This window comes from Mastomys coucha, unplaced genomic scaffold (genome assembly GCF_008632895.1).
Source record: "Mastomys coucha isolate ucsf_1 unplaced genomic scaffold, UCSF_Mcou_1 pScaffold7, whole genome shotgun sequence".
Classification (NCBI taxonomy): domain Eukaryota; kingdom Metazoa; phylum Chordata; class Mammalia; order Rodentia; family Muridae; genus Mastomys; species Mastomys coucha.
The window spans coordinates 17,475,646-17,496,884 of record NW_022196913.1 but is presented as its reverse complement, the minus strand read 5'-3'; the positions used below and the strand labels follow the sequence as shown (position 1 = coordinate 17,496,884).

General features: G+C 43.5%; 1 protein-coding gene across 1 annotated transcript in view; it reads left to right on the top strand.

Annotated features, from left to right (window-relative positions):
- The window catches only part of Actn2 (actinin alpha 2), a 69,217-nt gene that overhangs the window by 8,005 nt on the left and 39,973 nt on the right, over window positions 1–21,239 (top strand). The window contains exon 2 of the mRNA XM_031358510.1: window positions 20,213–20,327. Coding sequence (XP_031214370.1) covers window positions 20,213–20,327 — 115 coding nt within the window. The remainder of the gene's footprint in view (window positions 1–20,212; window positions 20,328–21,239) is intronic.

The following is a 21,239-nucleotide window of genomic DNA, read 5'->3' as shown; positions in this document are numbered from 1 at the left end:
TGTATACCTGATGACCTGAGTTGGATCCCTAGAATCCATATATGTGAAAGGAGAAAACTTCTCTCTGTAAAGCTGTCCTCTGACCTCTACTTGCATATTCATAGATATGTTACACACACATACACACACACACACTCCATATCATACACCATACCACACACGTACATAACCCCCCACCATATCACACATACACCACACAAACCACACACTACACACACCATACACATACACTCCACACCACACACACACCATACACACATACTCCACACCACACACACACCATACTCACATACACTGTACACATGTGCACACATCATATACACACACATACCACATACATACTCACACACAGGTTGGGAAGAGGAGGTATCAGCAAAAATGGGAATTGGATAGAAGAGGACAATAGAGGATGAGTATGATCAAAATACACAGAGTAGGAGAGAGGATTTGGTGGGTAAGAGCCTTACTGCACTTGCAGAGGACCCAGGTTCACATCCCAGCACCTACATGCTAGATCACAAGTGTCTATAACTCCAGCTCCAAGGGATGCTAAAACTTCTGATCTCTGTGCACTGCATTCTTATGGTGCACAGAATACATGTGGCAAAATACTTATGCATAAAATTTTAAAAAGTATTACTAAATTGTATGTATTCAAAAAAGTCATACAAAAACCCACTATTGTATATAGTTAATATATACTAATAAAATATAATTTCATAAAAGAAAATGAAGAGTAGATACAAGTGAGACCGTATAGATTAGGAGATCCTAGAGCCACACTCACCTTGCTGCATATCATGTCTTAGGCCATGAAGTCAGCATGACTGAGTTATCATGATCCATTTGTTTTGCCAAGGGGAAAAATAAATGTGCTCATCATGGTCTGTGCCAACTGCTGTATGCATTGAAAGCAGAGTCTTTGTGGTGTCCAGTACAGCAGTATATGTGCAGGGTGTGGAAAGTGAGAAGCATGTAGCTTGGAACAGACTCTCAGTGATTGCTAGCCTTGGCTCAATGGAAGAGCGTGAGGTTGTTTGGGCAAGTGGGGACAGTTATGTAGAAAGGGGCTGTAGTTGAGTTCTGTGCAGACAGTGGTAACTGAGACCACAGGGGTGTGTACAAAACCTCATCTTTGAAAGTCACATGGGCAGTGGTGGCGCATGCCTTTAATCCCAGCACTTGGGAGTCAGAGGCAGGTGGATTTCTGAGTTTGAAGCCAGCCTGGTCTACAGAGTGAGTTCCAGGGCAGCCAGGGCTACACAGAGAAACCCTGTCTCAAAACAAAACAAAACAAAGAACAAACAAAACAAAAAACAAACAAAAAACCCAACAACAACAAGAAAAGAAAGTCACAAAGAATTGTCAGGGAGGTAGAGGCAGGAGGGTGGAGTCCAAAGTTACCCTTACATTCTCACTGCAATCAAGGCCAATCTGGGCTTCTGTGAGATGCTGTCTCAGAACAGCAACACATAGAGTTTTCAAGTGACTCTGTGATCGTGACATAAGATGGAACGATGGTAATTGCTGAGGTGTGGGGGGGAAGAGGTGGTGATCTTGTTTTTCTCTTGAGATATTACATATGAATTAGGTGGAAGTGATGGGCCTGGCTTCCCTAAACTGTAAACTCTTGTGGTTCAACCCCATTGAGCCACTTTACCCATATTGTCATACTATATTCAAAGTTCACCACCAGATCACAAAGACAGCCAGGCTGTGTAGAACTGTGCTGTGATCACTTTACCTTGACTTCCAACAGCTTCAGTGCTCATTTCAGGGAGTGAGGGAAGTGTTGGGAGTTTTGGGGGGATGTTAAACTTGTGGGATGTGGATTGAGGAAAGATCAGGGCCAGAGAGATGGGTACAGGGTTGTCCGTAGGCAGGCACAGGTAGAGACTAGGGTGGGGAACATGGGAGGCTATAGAATGAAGTAAGAATAGAGGGCTTTGGGGGTGAATGGACAGCAACTGAATACAGAAGCCATGCCTTTCTGGGTGAAAACACACAGGGGATTCCATAGCTTGGGTCTGTGCGAATTTGTCAAACTGTCTTAGATTTTTCCTTCTGGAGAAATTGTGTCTGGGTCTTTGGTTCCATGGAATGGGATAGCTCTTAATTTGTGAGACAACTTACACTTTCAAAGCAAGCTAAAGCTGTGAGGGATTGTTTGAGTTTCTGCACTCGTGTGTGACACAACCTTCTCTGCCCTGAGAATGGCCATGGGTAGGCTTTAATGAGGGTGACCTCATAAAAATTTGTGAGGATTGCTGAAGAAAATAGAGTTTTGTTTCATCTTAACATACCAGATGTAGAATTAGACTTCAACATCAATTCATCTCTCTCTCTTTCTCGATATAGATGTATATGTATATATAATGTTTGAAGCAGAGTTTTAGCATGTAAACTGTGGTGGCCTCAAACTCTTGCCCCTTTTTGCTCAGTCTTCCAAGAGTTGGAATTACAGCCATGTGCCATGACTTCAAACTCCCTATTTCACTGTTTAAAAAATTAAGGTATTTTAAGATTAAAAAAACACAAATGTTTTGCATATTAGATAATTTCAGTCATGAAAATGGTAAATGACACAGAATTTTTTCAGCTCAGAGATTTACCCATAGAGAAATTATATATATAATACACATATATGGATATATATATGTATATATATGAATATGAATATGAAAACAAACACACTGGGCCAGCAGGATAGCTCAGTGGGAAAGGCACTTTTCACTAAGAGTAACAACTTGAGTATGATTCCTCAAAGGAATAATAGGAGAGAACCAGCTTCCAAAAGTTGTACTCTGACTCCCACATATAGCGCTGTAGCATACATACCTGCACATAAATATATAAATGTAATTTTAAAATTGTTTTTAAAAGGATACAAATATACAGAATAGAGATGTTGGGAAGATACAAGTTGTGGGTTTTGCATACTGATCTGTTCTGCTATTTCAGTTTTATGCAGTTTGAGGTGATTGGTGATTCTGTTCAATATTTTGGCCATGTAGCTTAGATTTTTAGAGAAGAAAGACTTTTTTTTTTTCAATATGACAGTAATCCCCAAATTGAAAACAAAACCCAAGCAGACAATAAAAGTGATATTTTAATATATGTTTTTTCTTTTCTTTTTGCCAGTGGGTTTTTAAAAGGTTTGTGTGGGAAGGGATTTTGGCACATCTTCCCTGGTACCCTAAAGCCTTCACTGTATGAAGAGGAGGCTCAATGTTATGAGAATTTCTAGACACCATTTTAACCATGTATAAATCACAGCTCAATTTCACAAAATACATGCAAGACACATATTTTATCTTCAGTTTTTAGTCAGAGATGTTGAGTTGCCTGCCGAATGGTTGCCAAAGGTGATGAAATGGTGGCTGGAAATTTCACATAGAATTTTGTCTGAATGAAAAAGATGTGCTTTATTTCACAATTGAAATTTTATAAAAGAACAGAGTTATCAGTCACTTGATTGCATATTTCTGGTCTATAAGTAACAAATCTAGATTTCAGATCCAGGCTTCTTAAGTATAAGGGTAGGCAAAATGGAGCTGGGGAGTCAGTGAGATGACTTGGTGGGTAAGTCATCCTAACCACAGTGTAAGAGCACTGGCTGCTCTCACAAAACACCCAGGTTTGATTCCTAGCATCCACATGGTAGGTTTCAACCATCTATAACTGCAGTTTAAGGAACCTGAAATCCTCTCCTGGTCTCTGTGGGCACCAGGCACTCAAGTGGTGCCTGGCCAGACATGCAGGCAAAATACCCATACAAATTAAAAATGAAAAAAAAAAAAAAGAAGAAGAAGAAGAAGAAGATATTCAACTAGCCCTGTTTTCATTGCTTTCTGCTTAGATCTATAACCAACAACCCAGAGCAAAAGCGTAGACTTTTCGCTGGGGTTGTAGCACAGTTTGTATACTGCCTGCCTCCATGTACGAAGCCCCCAATTGTTCCCTAACACACTATAAACCTGCTCTGATGGCACCCATAATCCCAACACTTAGGAGGTTCAATAACAGAGAGTTCAAGGCCAGCCTGAGTCACATGACTCACACTCTGTCAAAAACAACAAAACACAAAAAACAAAAAACAAAAACAGACTAGTATTCAGCTTGTCTAGTGTTTCATTTATCTGAAACCTCCTACCTCTATGGAAAGGCCCCTGTGTCTGTGAATTTTTAATTTCTAAACTTACCAATTGGAACCATCTGATGAGAACAAAAACCCTGCATTTTAAGCTGTGGAGTACACTGTCACTCTAAAGCTAGCCTCACGAAAAACTCTAATGGTTGCTTTGTCCAACAGCAATGTCACAGTAGGAGAAAGGGACTCCAGCAAAAGCCAAGTAGCCTCTTGAGTAGTTTTCAAGGATATCCTGCACACAGCTGTGGGGGGGCCGGGGGCGTGGTTAACTGGTTATGCATTTGACTTGTTTCCTGAAGAAGCAGAAGCCAGGGGCCTGAGCATTTGAGCAAGTATATGAGTCAGGTGGAGCCATAAGGTATTTGGGGCCAGTGAAATGGTTCAGAGGATAAAGGTGCTTGCCACTGAGTTTGACAACTTGAGTTTATCCTTGAGATCCCAAACAGTGGAAGGAGAGAACCGACTCATGAATGTTGACTTCTGGCTTCTATAGCTGAACTGTGGTATGTGTACAGCCATACCCACATGAAGTTATCAGTGCTGCCTCCCAAACTTGTGTGTGTGTGTGTGCGCGCACGTGTGCATGTGTGTGTGTATGAAGAGAGAAAGAGAGAGAGAGGGGAGAGAGAGAGAGAGAGAGAGAGAGAGAGAGAGAGAGAGAGAGAGAGAGAGAGAGAGAGAGAGAGAGAGAGAGAGGGAAAAGAGAGAGAATTTAGTTCAGAGACTTGAACACATCAAGTACGCTCTCAACCAACTGAGCTGTGCCTTCAGCCTCCCACCCCACCCCCACTTTTTTTGATAGCATCTTGCTGTATACCCAGGATATTTTTTGAACTCAAAATTCCAAAATTCTCCCATCTCAGCCTCAAGTGTCAGGGTGAAAGACTGGTGCCACCATGCCTGGCTTCTAACTCAGTGAGATAATGCTTTGCTACTATTGTCTGGTGTCAAGGCCCTTGATCAGTAATACAAAACTACCAAGTGGAGTTGCCTTTTTCAGGGAAGCAAAGCGTGGTGTGTTCAAAGCCAACAGGTAATGTGAGAGTTGTCCTCCCACAGATGTCTTCTGCAGGAGCACATTTTGAGGTCAGAGCTCCCTGGAAATTCAGCCTTAAGTGTTGGAAAGTGATAGTACAGAGAACCACATTATGCTTAAGGAAAACTTTCCCTTACTTATTTGACTTCTTGTTATGAAAATTTTCAAAACTGTGCAGAAACAGAATAAAATGCATCTATCTCTTTCATCATGGGGAAGAGCCAAGTTTCACAAATAGGGGCTGTCAGGTTTTAAAAGGGAAGCAGATATTTATGGTTATAAATACTTTGTAGGAAAATAATTAGATGCTGGGTAATGGGCACTGGTGGCTTACCCAATATTTATTGTTCATTTTATTTTCACTTTGATTTTTTTTTTTTTTTTTTGCAGTTCTGGGAATTGAATCAAGAGCTTCACCCACTGGGCTATACCCACAGCCCCCTTTTTACATTCTATTTGAACACAGTGTCTCAGTAAATTGTCCAGACTGGTCTGGAGCTCACTCTGTACCTCAGGTTAGCCTTGAACTCATGATTCTCCTGCCTCAGCTTCCCAAGTAGACGAAAGAACAGGTGTGTGCCATTCATTAGGCCTCGCTGCTTTCTCCTGGTTTGGAGGTCCTCTCTCCTCCTGAAGATCCTGTATTGCTGCTGGGCTCCCTCTGCGTTCTTCACTACCCCTGAGTCCTAAATTCTAATTTCTTATGTTTTTGACATGATATTTTATTCATGGAAAAAAAGAAAGTTCCTAAGACCCACCATTCTGGATTAACCAATATTTTGTTTTATTTTAAAAAATACTTTATATGTTTAGCTGCTTTGCCTATGTATCATGCTGGTGTCTGGTTCCCAAGGAGGCCAGAAGAAGGAGTTGGATCCTGTTGAACTGGAGTTGTAGACCAGTAGAAACTGCCAAGTGGGTGCTGGGAACTGAACCTAGGTCCTCTACAGGAGCTGCCAGTGTTTTTAGCAGCTGAGCACCTCTCCTGCTGGTACCTGCTAAACTCTGAAATGGGCACCCTTATTTCTTTTTGGTCATGTTGTATTCTGTGTATCTGATTTCATAAGCATTTATTCTCATACTTTAGACAATTTGATATTAGCCTGTGCAAGGTGTTAAAAGGATGCTTACTTGTATATTTGAAGAGCTAAAAGTTAAATATTACTTAAATATATGAACCAGAATGCTAGAGAGAAGACTGTGTGGTTAAAGGCACCTGGCTCTTCTTCCTGGGGACATGAGATCATTTCTGATCATACCTATTTTGGGTGGCTTTCAGTCATCTGTAACCCCAGCTAAGGGGATCAGATGCTGTCTCCATCTTTTGGCCTCCTTAGGCAACTGCACACATCACAAACACACACACCACGCACACACAAACACACAATAAATCTTTAGATATCTAAATCAACAGCAAAGTCAGATATCTTGTTTTGTTTTTCTAATAGTTCAAGAATTTTCTCAGAATTACAGGAATTCATTTCTAAGTTTAGATGCTTGAAAATTGACAGACAAATGGGGATATTTACTATGTTCTAAAATCATGTGTAAGGAAGCATTTCCCCTTAATTCCCTAATGAGAGACAGGTTGCTTGTCTCTGTTTGAGCCCTTTAAGGACTTGGTCAGGAAGCAGGAAAAAGCTGTCAGAGATGCCTGGTGTGTGACAGTGGCCTCTATTGCTAGAGCTGGCATCTGGTAACTGGATCTGCAGGATCCCAGAGGCTTGGCCTTCATCTGGGCCTGGTGGTGCATGCCTGTGGGATCAGGAGCTCAAGGTCATCCTGAGCTACGTATCAAGTCCACGGGCAGCCTGGGCTGTATTAAGACTCGCAAAAGAAAGAATCAAGAGGCATGCTTGGAAAGCTAAGGTTTCCGGATTCTAGCTAGATTGGGAATATAGAGGAGTAGCACCGTAAATGAGTTAGCATAATTACAGAAAAACAAGGAAGGGGCAATTGTGAACTCAGGCTAACAAATTTTATGTCATTTTGAGGTTGGAATTAAAGCTCAGTTGGTAGACTGGCCAATTGTACATGAAGCCCTGGGTTTGATCTTCACACCCCATAAAACCAAGCATGGTGGTATTTGCTGCATCCTGGCACCCTTGGAGGGGAAATAAAAGGGTTAGGGATCCAGACACAGCCACCCTCGGCAGCACAGGGAATTTGGAATTTAAGGCCAGCCTGGGATATAAGAGACCCTCAAAAATTTTGGTTTTTCTGATTCCATTTTATCCCCCTTCCATTTATGGAGCTGACTTTGAACCAGCTCAGGGCCTGATATATCCAAGGCAAGTGGTGTACCCCCAAGCTACATCCCAGCCCTCCAAGTTAGTTTAAATTTTTTTTTTAACTTTTGAAATTTATTTTGTATTTGTGTGTATGTGCACACTCATGTCCTATGGAGGTCCAAGGACAGCTTGTAGGAGTCGGTTCTCTTCACCATGTGCATTTCAAGGACTGAACTCGGGTCAGCAGGCTTGGAGTAAGCAGCTCTACCCACCGAGCCCAGTAACTTCCTGGCCCTCAAGTTAGTTTTCTAAGATATTCAAAGTACTCGAATAAGTAGAATGTGTTCATTGTTAAGTACAAAGGGAAGGAAAAGTTAAAAGGCACACATCAGAGAGAAGCTGGAAACATTTGTCTCAGTGTCTCAGAGACTGCTGTGAGCAGTGGTGTAGGACCGTGTGCTTAATCTGTTACTGCAATGTGGAATTGTCTGAAGTGACTAACAACACGAAACTTCATTCTGCACTTTCATAAGTGTTTCTAGGAAGTCTTCTTTAAAATTAAAATATAAAGTATTTAATGTGTATGGGTGGTTTTGCCTACATGGAGGCCTGTGTACCAGGTTGTATACCTGGTGCCTGTGAAGGCCATCTGGAACGAGAGCTACAGACTGTTTGGAGACACCATGGTGAGTGTTGGGAATTGAACCCAGGTGGCTTGGAAGAGTAGTCAGTCAGTGCTCTTAATCTCCAGAGCCATCCTCTCCATCCCTTAAGGAACCTTCTTAATGAAGAAATCCCAGCCTGGCTACCTGCTGTGCAGCAGAGTTAGCAGGATGCTGCAGATGCCCCGCTTCCCCGCTTCCCCGTGTCTTCGCCACTCCATATGTGAAGAAAGCTGTGTCTGTACCTGCCTGAGGTCTGGGGCAGCAGTGCAGACAGTATGGTATATCCCAGAAAGCTGCTTCTTCCCAAATGAGCATGTTCATCCCTCTGTGTAGGCAGCCACTTATTTGGGTCCCCCAAAAATAGTAATAGTATGGTGAACTTGAATTAAAGACTATTATTTTGTGGTCTGTGTGGTGCAGGCTGTTTCCCCAGCTGTTGGATGGACTGAGAGGGGTGGGGTTGGGACATCGGTGTGCTTTTCTTTAAGCTTCACATTCATCCTCAGGAAGAGACTGAGCGAAGTACAATAAACTGAACAACAGTTGGGCCTGCCCTGCCAGGGAGCTGCTTGTCATGCGCTCTTCCTGGGCTCTTAGGGAACAAGTTATTTTGGGAAGCGTAGCTCAGGATTGATCAGATGGAGCCTTAATATGGTTGCTGACCAGTAAGCCCTTGGAGGAATTCTCCACCCATCTCATGCCAGAGTGGGGAGGCAGGGGTGCACCACTGAACCCAGTTTTTGCCATGTTGTAGCCAGCCAAGCTCAAAGGGTAAGCTCATCTTCACACATAGTGCCCTGCAGATCACATGTTAGACATAGCTTGGAGCCAGCTAGTAGCTGAGTTCATGGCCTAGCACAACACTAAAGCTTGTGTGACCAGGCCCGGGTAGCTTTCCTGTGATCCTCAGTGCTAACTCCATACCATAGCCCCTTGGTCTTTTCCAGAGAAAATGAATTAGACTTTTCATTGTGAAGATGCTTAGTTGAACATATGTTCCTAGCCTTAAGATAGTTAGGGGACGAATACACACTTCTTGTCTTCATTGTTGGACTTGACAGTGAAAAGGAAAGGCCGCCCCAAGATCAACTGTGACCCTTCTTTAGAATGGCGTGGGGTTGGGGTGTGACTCAGAGACGGAACACTTTATCTAGGTGTGCCAGGTTCTAGGTTCTGTCCTCAACACTGAAAAAAAAATCACAGAAATCACAGAAGAGATGATATACATGAGCTTATGGCTTTTTTTCTGTTTACTTATTCCTTTATTTATTGAGTGTGTGTGTGTGTGTGTGTGTGTGTGTGTATGCACACGTGCTCATGTGTGTGCACTTACAAGCAGGTGCAGTTGTACCAGGGCATGCATATGGAGGTCAGAGGATAACTTTCAGGAGTCAATTCTTTCCTTCTACCATGTGGGCCTGGGGGTCAGACTCAGGTTGTCAGGCATGGTGGTCAGTTAGCCCCTTTGCCTGCTGAGCTATATCACCAGCCTCTGATTTTTTTTTTCTAATTAAAATTCTGTTTTGAAGCCAAGTGTGGTGGCACATGAGCAGGAGGATGGATCTCTGTGAGTCTAGGGCCAGCGAGGGTTTCATACTGCGATCCTGGCTGCTCTTCCAGAGGACCCAGGTTTAATTCCCAGCACCCACATAGTGGCTCACAACTATCTAACTCCCTCTTCTGACCTCTATGAACATGGAGCACATACAAGATGAACAGACATACAGGCAGGCAAAACACTCATATGTGTAAAATTAAAAACTTTAAAAGTTGTTTTGGGACCTTTAAGGACGTTCCTTGAGTGAGCTTGCATTGTGAGCCAGCCTTGTGACTCTTGCCGTGAGCGTATTTGTTCTCACTAGACGCTTAACTCCAAGGTGAGGATGATAGGTAGAGATGAGTAATACTGACTGAAAAACAAGACTTGAGCATGAGCAATGGACTTCGGGGAAGAAGTGTTGTGGGGAATTCTCCTGAGCAGGGAGGAAATTAACAGAAGGAAAGTGCTTAGCCTCACAATAACGCAAGGTCTTTATGAGGCGGAGAGAAATGCTAAGCAAGCCTAAATCCAGCACTGTGTGTGGAGCTTAGTATCAGAGAGAACCTGGGCACACAGACTGGCTTTCATTTACTTCTGGCTTTTTGAGACTGGCCACACTGGATAAGTAGAACACAACTTGTAGCCTAGGGTAGGTCCGGGCTGGGCCTTGAACTCCTGATGGTCCTGCCTTTGTCCGTTATTTTTGGATGTTAGGCATATGCCACCATCCCTGGCCATGTTGTCTTTCAAGGGGGAAGTTTGACATGGAAAAAGGATGTAGAAAACGGTAATTGGACAGTTATTGGCTTTGTGGGACAGAAGTACTGTGATGTAAGATCAACAATAGATGCCTTGCTCCTGGATTAATTGCTGTTTACCTTTATCAGAATCAATCAAGTGTAAGTTGTGGGAAGTGGATCATTGGGTAAGGGCGCTTGATGTGCAAGCATGAGGACCCAAGTTCAAATCCCCCACACCCATGTGAAAGCTGAGTGTGACTACATACCTGTAACCCTAGCAATGTGTAGGGGTGGAGATGGGAGGGTTGCTAGGGCTTGCTGGCTGTCAGCCTAGCTCCAAGTTTAGTGAAAGACCCCCTCTGAAAGGAACAAGGAAAAGAGAGATGGAGAGGGACACCCAACATTCTCCTCTGACAGATACCCCTGCACACACATTAACCAGACATAAAGCCATCTAATATATTTAAAATTAAGACTCAAGGGGTAAAGAGCACTTGTTGCTCTTGCAAAGGACCAAGTTCCAGGTTCAGTTCCCAGCATCCATGTTGGTTGGCTCACACCACCTGCCATTCTAGCTCTGCATGTATTCATCCTCACACATACACATACACACAATTAACTAATAAAATAAATCTTAAAGAAGGATTACACTTTAGATTGGAGTCGTGAGTGTTTAGCTTGTGTCTGCACATCTTTACAAGAAGGACTCTATTAATAAAGACTGTTCTTAAGTAAAACCATGTAAGGGGGATCCATGTTAAAGATGTTCACTGGCCTTGAGCTAGTGGCAGTCCCCTGCCTCAGCCTCTTGATTACAGGCGTGAGTCACCATGGCCCACTTGGACAGTCAAGTTCTCATTGTTGTCACGTCTGCTTTAATTGTTGAACCTTCTCCCTACTCCCCTTTTCTGCATGTTTTGAAGAAGATTCCCACATCTCAGAGAGGTTATCCCTCCAACCCTCATTCCTCCAGGCTAGATTCAGCTTTGATGAAGAACCCGAGAAGCATCGTCTCCAGCTACAGAACTTCTCAGCACTTGCGTTTCTGAGTTTTTGAGCAGCCTGTAGGCTAGACAGAAGGCAGACTCGTGAATCTGGCAGTTGAAGCCTCAAGTTCCCAGTTCAGAGTTTCTGATTAAGGCCAGGTCTGGATAAGACTGCCTTTCTAAGTGCTCAGGAGCCACAGCTAGCCTACCCACTTGATCACCCCTGAGTGGATTCTATTTTTATAGACCCCCTCCAGTGGAGTGGCCTGTCCCTCTCCTCCTCCCCCTCCTCCTAACTCTCCTCCTACCTCTCCCTTTCCCTCTCCCTCTCCCCCTTTCCCTCCCTTCTCTCCTCTCTCTCAGCTTACATATTCTTTCTTAATGTCTGTGATTTCTGCAGTTAAGCTTGGCATAAATTTTTTTTAAGTGTAAAACTTGTACAGATACACATTCTTACCATTTTTTTTTTAATTCAAACAAACCAACCAAGCAAAAAATAGCTTGATTACACCTTGAAAGTTTGCCGAGTAAGATCATATTCAGGAACAAATTTTCAGGCATGGTGGTAGCTCATGCCTGTGATCCAAGCATTGACAAACTGGGGCAAGAGGACTGCCTCAGGGGTACAGAGGCCAGCCTGGGGTACAGAGCGAAACCTTGTCTCAAAGAAAAAACATGGGCTAGGGGTATATCTCAGGTAGTTAGAGTGCTTGCTTTGCGTGCAGGAGACCCTGGGCCCCATCCCCAGAACTTCATACATGAGACTGACTTTAACCCAGCACTCACTCAGGAGGTGGAGGAAGCAAGAGGATCAAAGGTTTGGTTTGGCATACTTAGGGAATTTGAGACCAGCCTGAGACTCTGTCACAAACAAGCCCCAAACAAGAAATGGTTGTGGCCTGTCATCATACTCCAGTGATTTCCACAACTGATCAGTGAGTCCTGCTTTTCTGCACTGTTGGTTTTACCAGCATCTCCTGAGTGTTTTTGAATGAAGATGGCAGGCTTCTAGAAACCCTTGAGACATTTGTTGGTATTTCTATCCTGAAGACTTAATGGGCCTGATATCAGAGGTGGCTATCCCCTGGGCTCAGGCAGTCTTATATCTCAGCTAGGGGTTGTTTCTCTGAGACACCTTTCCCTACCTGAGAAAGAGTCTAAAGTAGCTTGATTCATATTCATTCATTCATTCATTCATTCTCTCCCTCCCTCCTCTCCTTCCTCCCCTTCCTCCTCTTTCCCTCCCTGACTTCCTTTCCTCCTTCTCTCTCTCTCTCTCTCTCTCTTTTTTTTTTTTCATAAGACAGAGTCTCTCTGTAGCTTAGGCTATAGTGAGGAATTCACTTGGTAGTCAGGGGTGACTGACCTGTGCATCCCCATGCCATAGTGTCTAACAGGATCTTGGAGATTAAGCAGAGATTTATAGGCAGAGAGTTAAATAACTGCCTACTATATAGCTAGATGCCTGGCTGTATAAATTCTGAGAACAAGGTTCTGAATGGACTTCAAGACATCTCAGTGATTGATGATAGCCGGCTTGCAGGACCCTTAGGGTTAACGTTCCTGATATTATATGCCCTTTGTTTTAATTTACCTATTTTCACCCCAGGGGTGGAACCCAGGACCCCATGTATATTACACTAAACTAAACTAAACTAAACTAAACTAAACTAAACTAAACTAAACTAAACAAGCACCCTCCCCTAAGCTGCATCCTGCTTCAGTGATATTTTAAGATTCTATGAACAGTAGAAGTGTACAACCTTGAAGGCATGGTCTTTTTTTTTTTTTTTTTTTTTTTTTTTTTTTTTTTTTTTTGACAGAGAGACTCTCTGTGTAGACTTGGCTGCCCTGGAACTTGCTATTAAATCAAGCTGGCCTTGAACTCGAAGAGATTCTCACCTAATGTCTGCCTCTCAAATGCTGGAATTAAAGATATATACCACCACACCCAGCTGGATATTTAAATTGAAGGCCACATTAACTTCTGTGTGTGTGTGTGTGTGTGTGTGTGTGTCTGGAGGCCAGGGTCAATCTCAGATGTCTCTTCAACAGCCACGCTGTTGGCTTCTAATGTGGCTTTCCAGGTCCTCACTGGCTGCGGTTAGCACTGCAGTGTTCATACGGACCACGCAGTGTCACTCTCTGTGTGGTGTATGCACTATCAAGGCTTTTCTGTCACAAGGTCAGGAAGGTTCGTCGAGAGGCGGGCCTGTCTCCTTGCAGCAGCCACATGGATGAGTGGCAGGGGTTTCCATCCTCAGAGGACTAGGCCACCTACTCTCTGAAAGGTCAGAGTGTCCTTATGAATGGCAGTGCTAAACAAACATACCCTTTTAAGAGTGAACTCTGCCCTCCCACCTCTACCCTCAAAGATGCTGAACACACGGTCAGCTCTCTAGAACCTTTCCTTCTGCAATATTATAAATAGAAAGGTAGAAGGGGCATTTAAAAAGCAGCTTAACAAAACTGTGTTTTTAATATATATGTTTTAAAACACTTTTTTTGTTTGTTTGTTTTTAGTTAGAGTGTGTTCAGAACCATTTGAGCTGTTTCATAATGCTGATCATGGCAGTGGCTATACCTGTTTTATAGCTGGCAGCCATCACGATGTGAAGGACAAGTCATTGATTGCACAGTGTCACAGTCAGAAATAGAATGTGCATTCTGAACCATGACTTCAGGCTGGATTCGGCTCCCTGCCCATCCTCCCTGCTCCTTTTTGGGAAATTTTGGCCATCTCACCTGAAGGTTTCAGGCCAGGGCAAGTGTCAGGGCACACTTAGAAGACACAGAGTGTGCTTCTTGACCCCCTCCCCCCAGGACAGATGAGGACAAGTAACCTCAGGTTGTGGCACGCTTTCATGGTTCCTGACCACACCCCTCTGTACCATACTGTCTTTTCACTGGTGGAGTCTAAAGCTCTCCCTTCCCTTGACCTTCATTCTGTAAAGCCCAGCCTATTTCGTTCAGAAAAAAAACCCTAAGGAGTTTCTTTCCATTTTAGAGGACATGTCTGAAATGTGTAGTCTAATGTATATATGTAGTACATAAGTATATATGTAGCATATTTCTAGTTATTGTTTTAAAAAGCTGCACAAAGAAATAGAAAATAAATGTATTAATATGATGTCACAATATTTTGTGTGGAGAACAGGGAGGGGGTGGTAATGATTGAATAAAAGGTCTGGGGCAGACTTTGAACCTTTTTTAATTCAGAGTGACTGAGCCAGGCCTGGTGGCACAGACCTATAATCCCAACTGCTTAGAAGTCTGAGGTAGGAGAATCATGTGTTTAAGACTTTCCTGAGAGCTACAGAGTGAGTCTCTCAGTCTGGGTAACTCAGATCCGTATTAGTACTTAGTAGCTCAGTGGTAGAGCACCTGCCTATCATGTATGAAGTCCTATGTTCAGTCTCAAGAACCATAGCAAAGTGGGGTGAGGGTGGGCATTGAATGTAACAGATTCTTGCTAGGTTCATGATTAGTTCTGGGGTTCTCATCAGGGCTCCTGTCTCTTGAGATACACAGATATCCTGAGATTTCATTCCAAAGAGGAATGATAAAAATAATTGCAAACACACACACACACACACACACACACACACACACACACACACACAAGAAAACAAAAGAAAACCATTGTTGAGAGATGACTCAGTGATTAAGAACACTGGCTATTCTTCAAAAGGACCTGAGTTCAAATCTTAACAACCACGTATCAGCTCACAACTGTCTGACACTCTAGTTCCAGCAGATCTCACACTCTTCTCTGACCTCTGGGGTCCTGAAGCATGTGTCTGGTACACAGATATACCTGCAGGCAAAAACATTCATTTGCACAAAATAAAATTTTGAAAATTTAAATCACAGACGCAACTACTTTTGCTTAAAAATTCCTCATGAAAAGGAATTGTTACGAAACATTTGTATGAATGAATGCAACATCAATAGGTAAAATTAACTGAAAAATGGAGCCAAGAACCAAACAGCAGCTGAATGGCACAGGTTCCTCCTCTTAGTTCAGAGCTAAGTTGTGCTCACCATTAAGTAACCACATTGTTCTGTGTTACAATTTCATTGTGGGAAAAGCAGTGGATGTAAGTCCTTTGTGAAAGATGGACAGCCTTTGCTGCTTTTAAATGAACATGTGCCCCTGGAAAACTTCTCAGCTGATCGTCAGCTGTCATGTCTCAAGGTTTGAGAAGCATCTTTCTCCTGAGCTTCTGGGTCAAGTTCAGGACTAGGGAAGAAATAAGGACCACTGTGGTCTGAATGTTCTGTAGTCTTACCAAATGAAAGCGAGTGACTGACAGGTTACCAGAAGAGGGCCAGATTCTTGTCCCAACTCCGCTGCATCCTGGGCTTGGAGAGCTCCCATCTGAATCCAGGGATGGTCACCATTGGAAGAAAAATCCAGCTTGTGCCAATAAACAAAGCACCTTGGTGTGTGTGTGTGTGTGTGTGTTGGGAGTTGGGGGGGGGGTTCTTTGTGTTCTAGAAAGGGATTCTGTATTTACTCCAGTGGCCTAAGGACCACCCCTAGCTCTTTGCTGTGACAAAGCACCTGACAGACACCCAGACGTAGGAGCAGGAGGTGGCCAGTCACATGACCTGCGCATTCAGGAAGCATAGGGAGATGTTGGCGTTCAGCTGGCCGTCTCCTTTTCCCTCTTGCCCCTTTTTGTTTTTGTTCAGTTTGGGGCTCTAACCCATGGGATGCTACCCCTCACAGTCAGGGTGTATCTTTCTTCCTCCCTGTCCCTCACAGGCATGCCCAGCAACACATCTCCTAGATGATTCAAAACCCAGATTGATTAATCTTCATACCCACAGAGGCAGTGTCTGCACTGTACTTCTCTCTCTTTTATCTCTGGAGCTTCACCTTAGTTTATTTGGAGCCGGTAGAGAATTCTTTTTTTGTTTGTTTGTTTTAATATTACATGTGTGCACATGCTTGTGTGCATGTGTGTGTGCACAGAGGTGTGTGCATATGTGTGTGTGTGTGTGTGTGTGTGTGTGTGTGTGTAAATTGGAAGACAACTTTAGGAGTCAGTTTTCTCCTTCCACCATATGGGTCCCAGGATCGGCAGGTTTAGCTACTGTTTTCATCTCTTGGACTGTCTCCCCAAACCCTCCTTCCACATGTTTTTATGCTTACTTCACGCTCTTTTCTTGACTCTGGGCCTTGGTATGTAGCCCAGACTGACCTTGTATTTATGATCCTCCTGCCTCAGCCTCACAAGTAACTGGGATTGCATTGACATGCCACCGTGCTTAGCTAAGTATCCTTTCTGAGATATCTAAAACGCTTGGATTTACCACTAGGTGTAGAGGAAAGGGGGTAGTGAGGTAGAAGAGGGTTTGAGCTGGAGACAAGATGGGAGGGAGGATTGTCCAGGCAGTTGAGGGGTGGGAAACTTGAGCACCTTTTCAGACAGGGTGTCCGGCTAGGGAATCTAGTCCCCAGATGCCTCCTGGAGGAAGGTGCTCTTACCCCCATGGCTATCTGAGTTCTCCAAGGTTCTGTTCCCATGGACCTTAAATATATATGTTGCTGTATATTAGTATATCACTAAGCAAGAAAGCTCCAAAGAAAGCTTCTGAGGGTTGCAGAGTTTTGTTGCTGCCTTGTGCATCCTAAGGATCCAAACACTTCCCAGAAGCCTCTGTGGTAGGAAAGACATAGAAACAGTGTTTCTAGTCTGTGACAATTAAAACTGTAAACAGAATGACAGTTAAACATTGTAAGAGGCCTTGTAATTCCTTTTCGGTATGCAGTCTTCAGTGGCCTTTTCCTTGCATTCACCCTGGAGCCGTCTGAGCCCCCTTTCCATGGCCCCCAGTCACCCCTTTGGTTGGTGCTTTGGAGAACTCATTAAAGATAGGTGTTGCTTCTTGGGGCTGCGCCCCGCTGAACACATTGGCTGCTTAGATTACACTCATTCTCTGGACTCACACAACTGAGTAATATATGAGATAGGAAACCTCCACTGATAAGTGTGCCCAAGAAAAGACTTATCAGAGTGGTTTTCACAGCATTCCACGGAGGATTAGAAGCCTGTGCTGATGTCACGGACGGCTTTGGGGCTATCTCCAGAAGTGCTTCTGACACTCTAACTGTCCTAGAAGTAAGTGATAAGACACCAAGTACCACAGCTTATTCTTTTTTCAAGTAAAGCCTAAATAAAAGCAACTCTATAAATGTTTCCATTGTTATATTTCCCTCTCAAGACTGTTATTCTGTAAGACCTCACACATATGTAATTAATCTTGATGTTATCAGTTAAATAAGAATACCTGTCAGGTAGTTTTGTTGTTCTGTAATGTTGTTTCTTGAAAATTCTTTAAATTTTTCAAGTGTGTGTGCGCGTGTGCACGCGTGTGTGCGAGTGCCTGTCTGAGCACGAGCTTGCACAAGCCACGGTGCATATATGGAGGTCAAAGGGCATCTTGCAGGAATTGATTTTTTTCTACCACATGGATCTCAGATATCTCAGAAATTTTAAGTCATCAGGCTTGATGGCAACTCCTTTCCTGCTGAGCCATATTGCTGGCCCTGATTTTTGTTGTTGTTGTTGTTGTTTTGTTTTGTTTTGTTTTATTTTTTGATAGAGTCTCTTATAGCCCAGGATGGCCTCAAACTCTGTATGTAGCCATGGATGACTTTGAATTTCTGATTCTCCTGCTTCTGCTTCCCCAGTACAGGGGTTAGACCCTGTTTTTATTTGGTAATGGAGACCAAACTCATAGCTAATGCATGCCAGGCCAGCACTCCACCAAACGAACTACATACCCCAGAGCCTTAATACATATAGTTAATTGGGTTACTCTTAAGTAATATTCTTGTAGTCATCTTTCCTTCGATAGCAAGGCTTTTTGTCTAGAACGATGCTGGGGATGCTCCATGGCTGGACTGCTCCATACCGAGCACTTGAAAGATGCTGGTGCAACTTAAGAGGCTACATTTGAGTTTACTTTAACTTTAATTAGCTACTTGGAACTAGAGAAGGCCACCTTGTTGGGATCTAGGTCTGCAGGGCTTTCATGTTTGTTCCTAAAGCTCAAGTGTGTTTAGGAGAAGTCATTGTTCATTTAGACTCCTGGGACAATTTGATGTCTCTAAATCTGAGAAAATGCTTACATGTTTTGCCATTGGATTTATATCAGTTTCATGTAGTTCTCGAACTGGGTGAGTGCTAAATTCAAAGTCCTCTTTATTACCTGGGAAAGTTGTTTTATGGGCACAGTGCTCTTTCTGGCCCTGTTTGGAAGCAGTCTGTTTGGGAGAGGCTGATGTGCCTCATCATGACTACAGAACCTCCTCGTGTGCTCCCTGCCTACCCTCCCCATTTACTGTGCTAGGCACTCTGTTCTTAAGCCCAGCAGCTGCTGTGACAGGGGACAGTTTGCATTCTTAGCCAGCAGCTGCCCAAAGCATTTCTAATCTGGTTTTGGCAGGAAATAGCACACAAGTGAAAGCCAAATTAAAAGAAGCTTGAAAAATAACAGACTAACTTAGGGCAGCACCAAGGGACAGTCTGGTTTCCTCTGCAGATTGTCTTAGTGATTCATTAACACGACAGGGCCCAGAGGCACTCCAGGGTGGGCCATGTGTGATCCAGAATCTAGGCACTGGAGACAGAACTTCAAGGTGGAGACCCTGTACGACTCTTCAAGGGGATCCAAGTTCAGTGTCCATCACTCCCTCTGGATGGCTCACAACCATCTGTAACTCAGCTCTACCTGATTTGATGTCTTCTGGGCTCCATGGGCGCCTACACACACATTCCTTCTCTCTCTCTCTCTCTCTCTCTCTCTCTCTCTCTCTCTCTCTCTGACACATACACACTTTAAAATAAATCTTTAGTAAATACAGAATCTAGCTCAAGTCCTAGAATAAGCTTGGAGGAGGTTATTACTATTTTTATTATGTAAATGATACGCTACAAATTTGTTTTAATTGATTTACCCAAGAACTCAAAATTATTGTTCTTTCAAGATACACTACTCATTGATAATTAGTGGTTGGGGTGCCTCCCTCCTCTCTGAGCTCCACGATGTCCCCCACCCTCTGCAGAAAGCTGCGTCTTCAGGGTTACTTATGCATCTATTTGGCAAGCACACTTACTTTTGCTGAATGCAAGGAATAAAAGCATGTTTTTTATTTAGTCTCTTTCCTTCAAAGTAAGAGTTTTTCAGCAGGCACAGGTATGGGTGTCAATGGGGAGCCACTTTTCACTGAAGGTAAATATTCCTCAAGACATTTGAGAGCCAGGCAGTGGTGGCCTTTAATCCCAGCACTTGGGAGGCAGAGGCAGGCGGATTTCTGAGTTCAAGGCCAGCCTGGTCTACAGAGTGAGTTCCAGGACAGCCAGGGCTACACAGAGAAAAGAAAAAAAAAAAGAAAAAAGAAAAAAAGAAAAAAAGAAGTTTGAGAGCTCTACCAGCTTGGCAGAGAAAAGCACTTGTTGCCAAGCCTGACAACCTTGGTTCTAATCCTGGGACCACATAGTGGACGGAAAGAACTGATTCTTATAGGTTGTCCTATAGGACTCCTATAGGTTGTTTTCTTGTTTCCACAAGTGCATCTCTCCCACACAAAAATTCATAAATGTTGAAAAAAATTTAAATTCTTCAAGTTGTAGTTGTAAACAAGTTAATTTTGTCCCTAAAGAGATTTTGCCATGTGCTCACTCACCTTTGTGTCTCCAATTCTTCCCTACATTGAATTCTGCGTCTTGTAGAAGGCCCAGGTAGCTATGGGCTCTGATAGACCCTTTAGAAGGTTCTGGGTGCTGTCCATGAAGAAGAGGTCTTCCAGGCACCTAGCCTGTGCTTACCGAGTTTGGTTTTCCTTGCAGACGTTCACTGCCTGGTGCAACTCACACCTGCGGAAAGCTGGCACCCAGATCGAGAACATAGAGGAGGATTTCAGGAATGGCCTCAAGCTCATGCTGCTTCTAGAAGTCATCTCAGGTGGGTGTGCTGGCTCCAAGTTGTGTCTATCATGTGATCTGCAGGGCACTGTGTGTGAAGATGAGCTTACCCTTTGAGCTTGGCTGGCTACAACATGGCAAAAACTGGGTTCGGTGGTGCACGCCTTCAATCTCAGCACTGGGGAGACAGAGGCAGTCTCGACCAGTCTCGATCTACACAGTAAGTTACAAGCAAGCCAGGGCTATACAGTAAGACTTTTGCATCAAAAAACAAGGCCAAAGAAATCTTTTTAAAGAACAATCTACTTGTTTGTGTATTTGTTTGTTTGTTCCTGTTCTAGAAGCAGAATGGATTCTGTATAGAATGGACTTAAACTATTTAGGGCTGGGAGTAACAGTATTTCTTTGTAATTCAGCCTGAGTCAAAAGGATCACCATAAGTTGAGGCTAGCCTAGGTTACATTGGGAATTGCAGGCTAGCCTAGGGTACATGGTAAGATCCTGTCTTTAAAAGAAAATAACAAAAACAAAAAACAAAACACAAAAAAAAACCAAAAACCAGTAAAACAAAATAGTATCCTGTACATCTCAAAACATGAGAGTAAAATGGACACTTGTATGCTACCTGCCATCCACCTACTTCATCTTTAGTCCATCTTTGGTATGGATTCCAGAGATAAATGACCTCTGGCCTGGACCACTGCATGTGTTTCATAGGACTGAAACATGTGCAGAGATCACTCTGGGCTTATCAGCTGTTGTAGACTGGACAGGCTGGGTGGCCCTTGAGGAGATGTGACTGGAGAATGACAAGCCTGCTCAGATTCAGAGAGCTTCAAGACCAGATAGCTAAGAAGAGCTCTGGCAACCACTTCTGTGACTTAAGCATCTCTAATACCTAGCCAGCAACTCTGAATGCTCCAGGGCCACTAACTGGCTACTTCCTTTATCA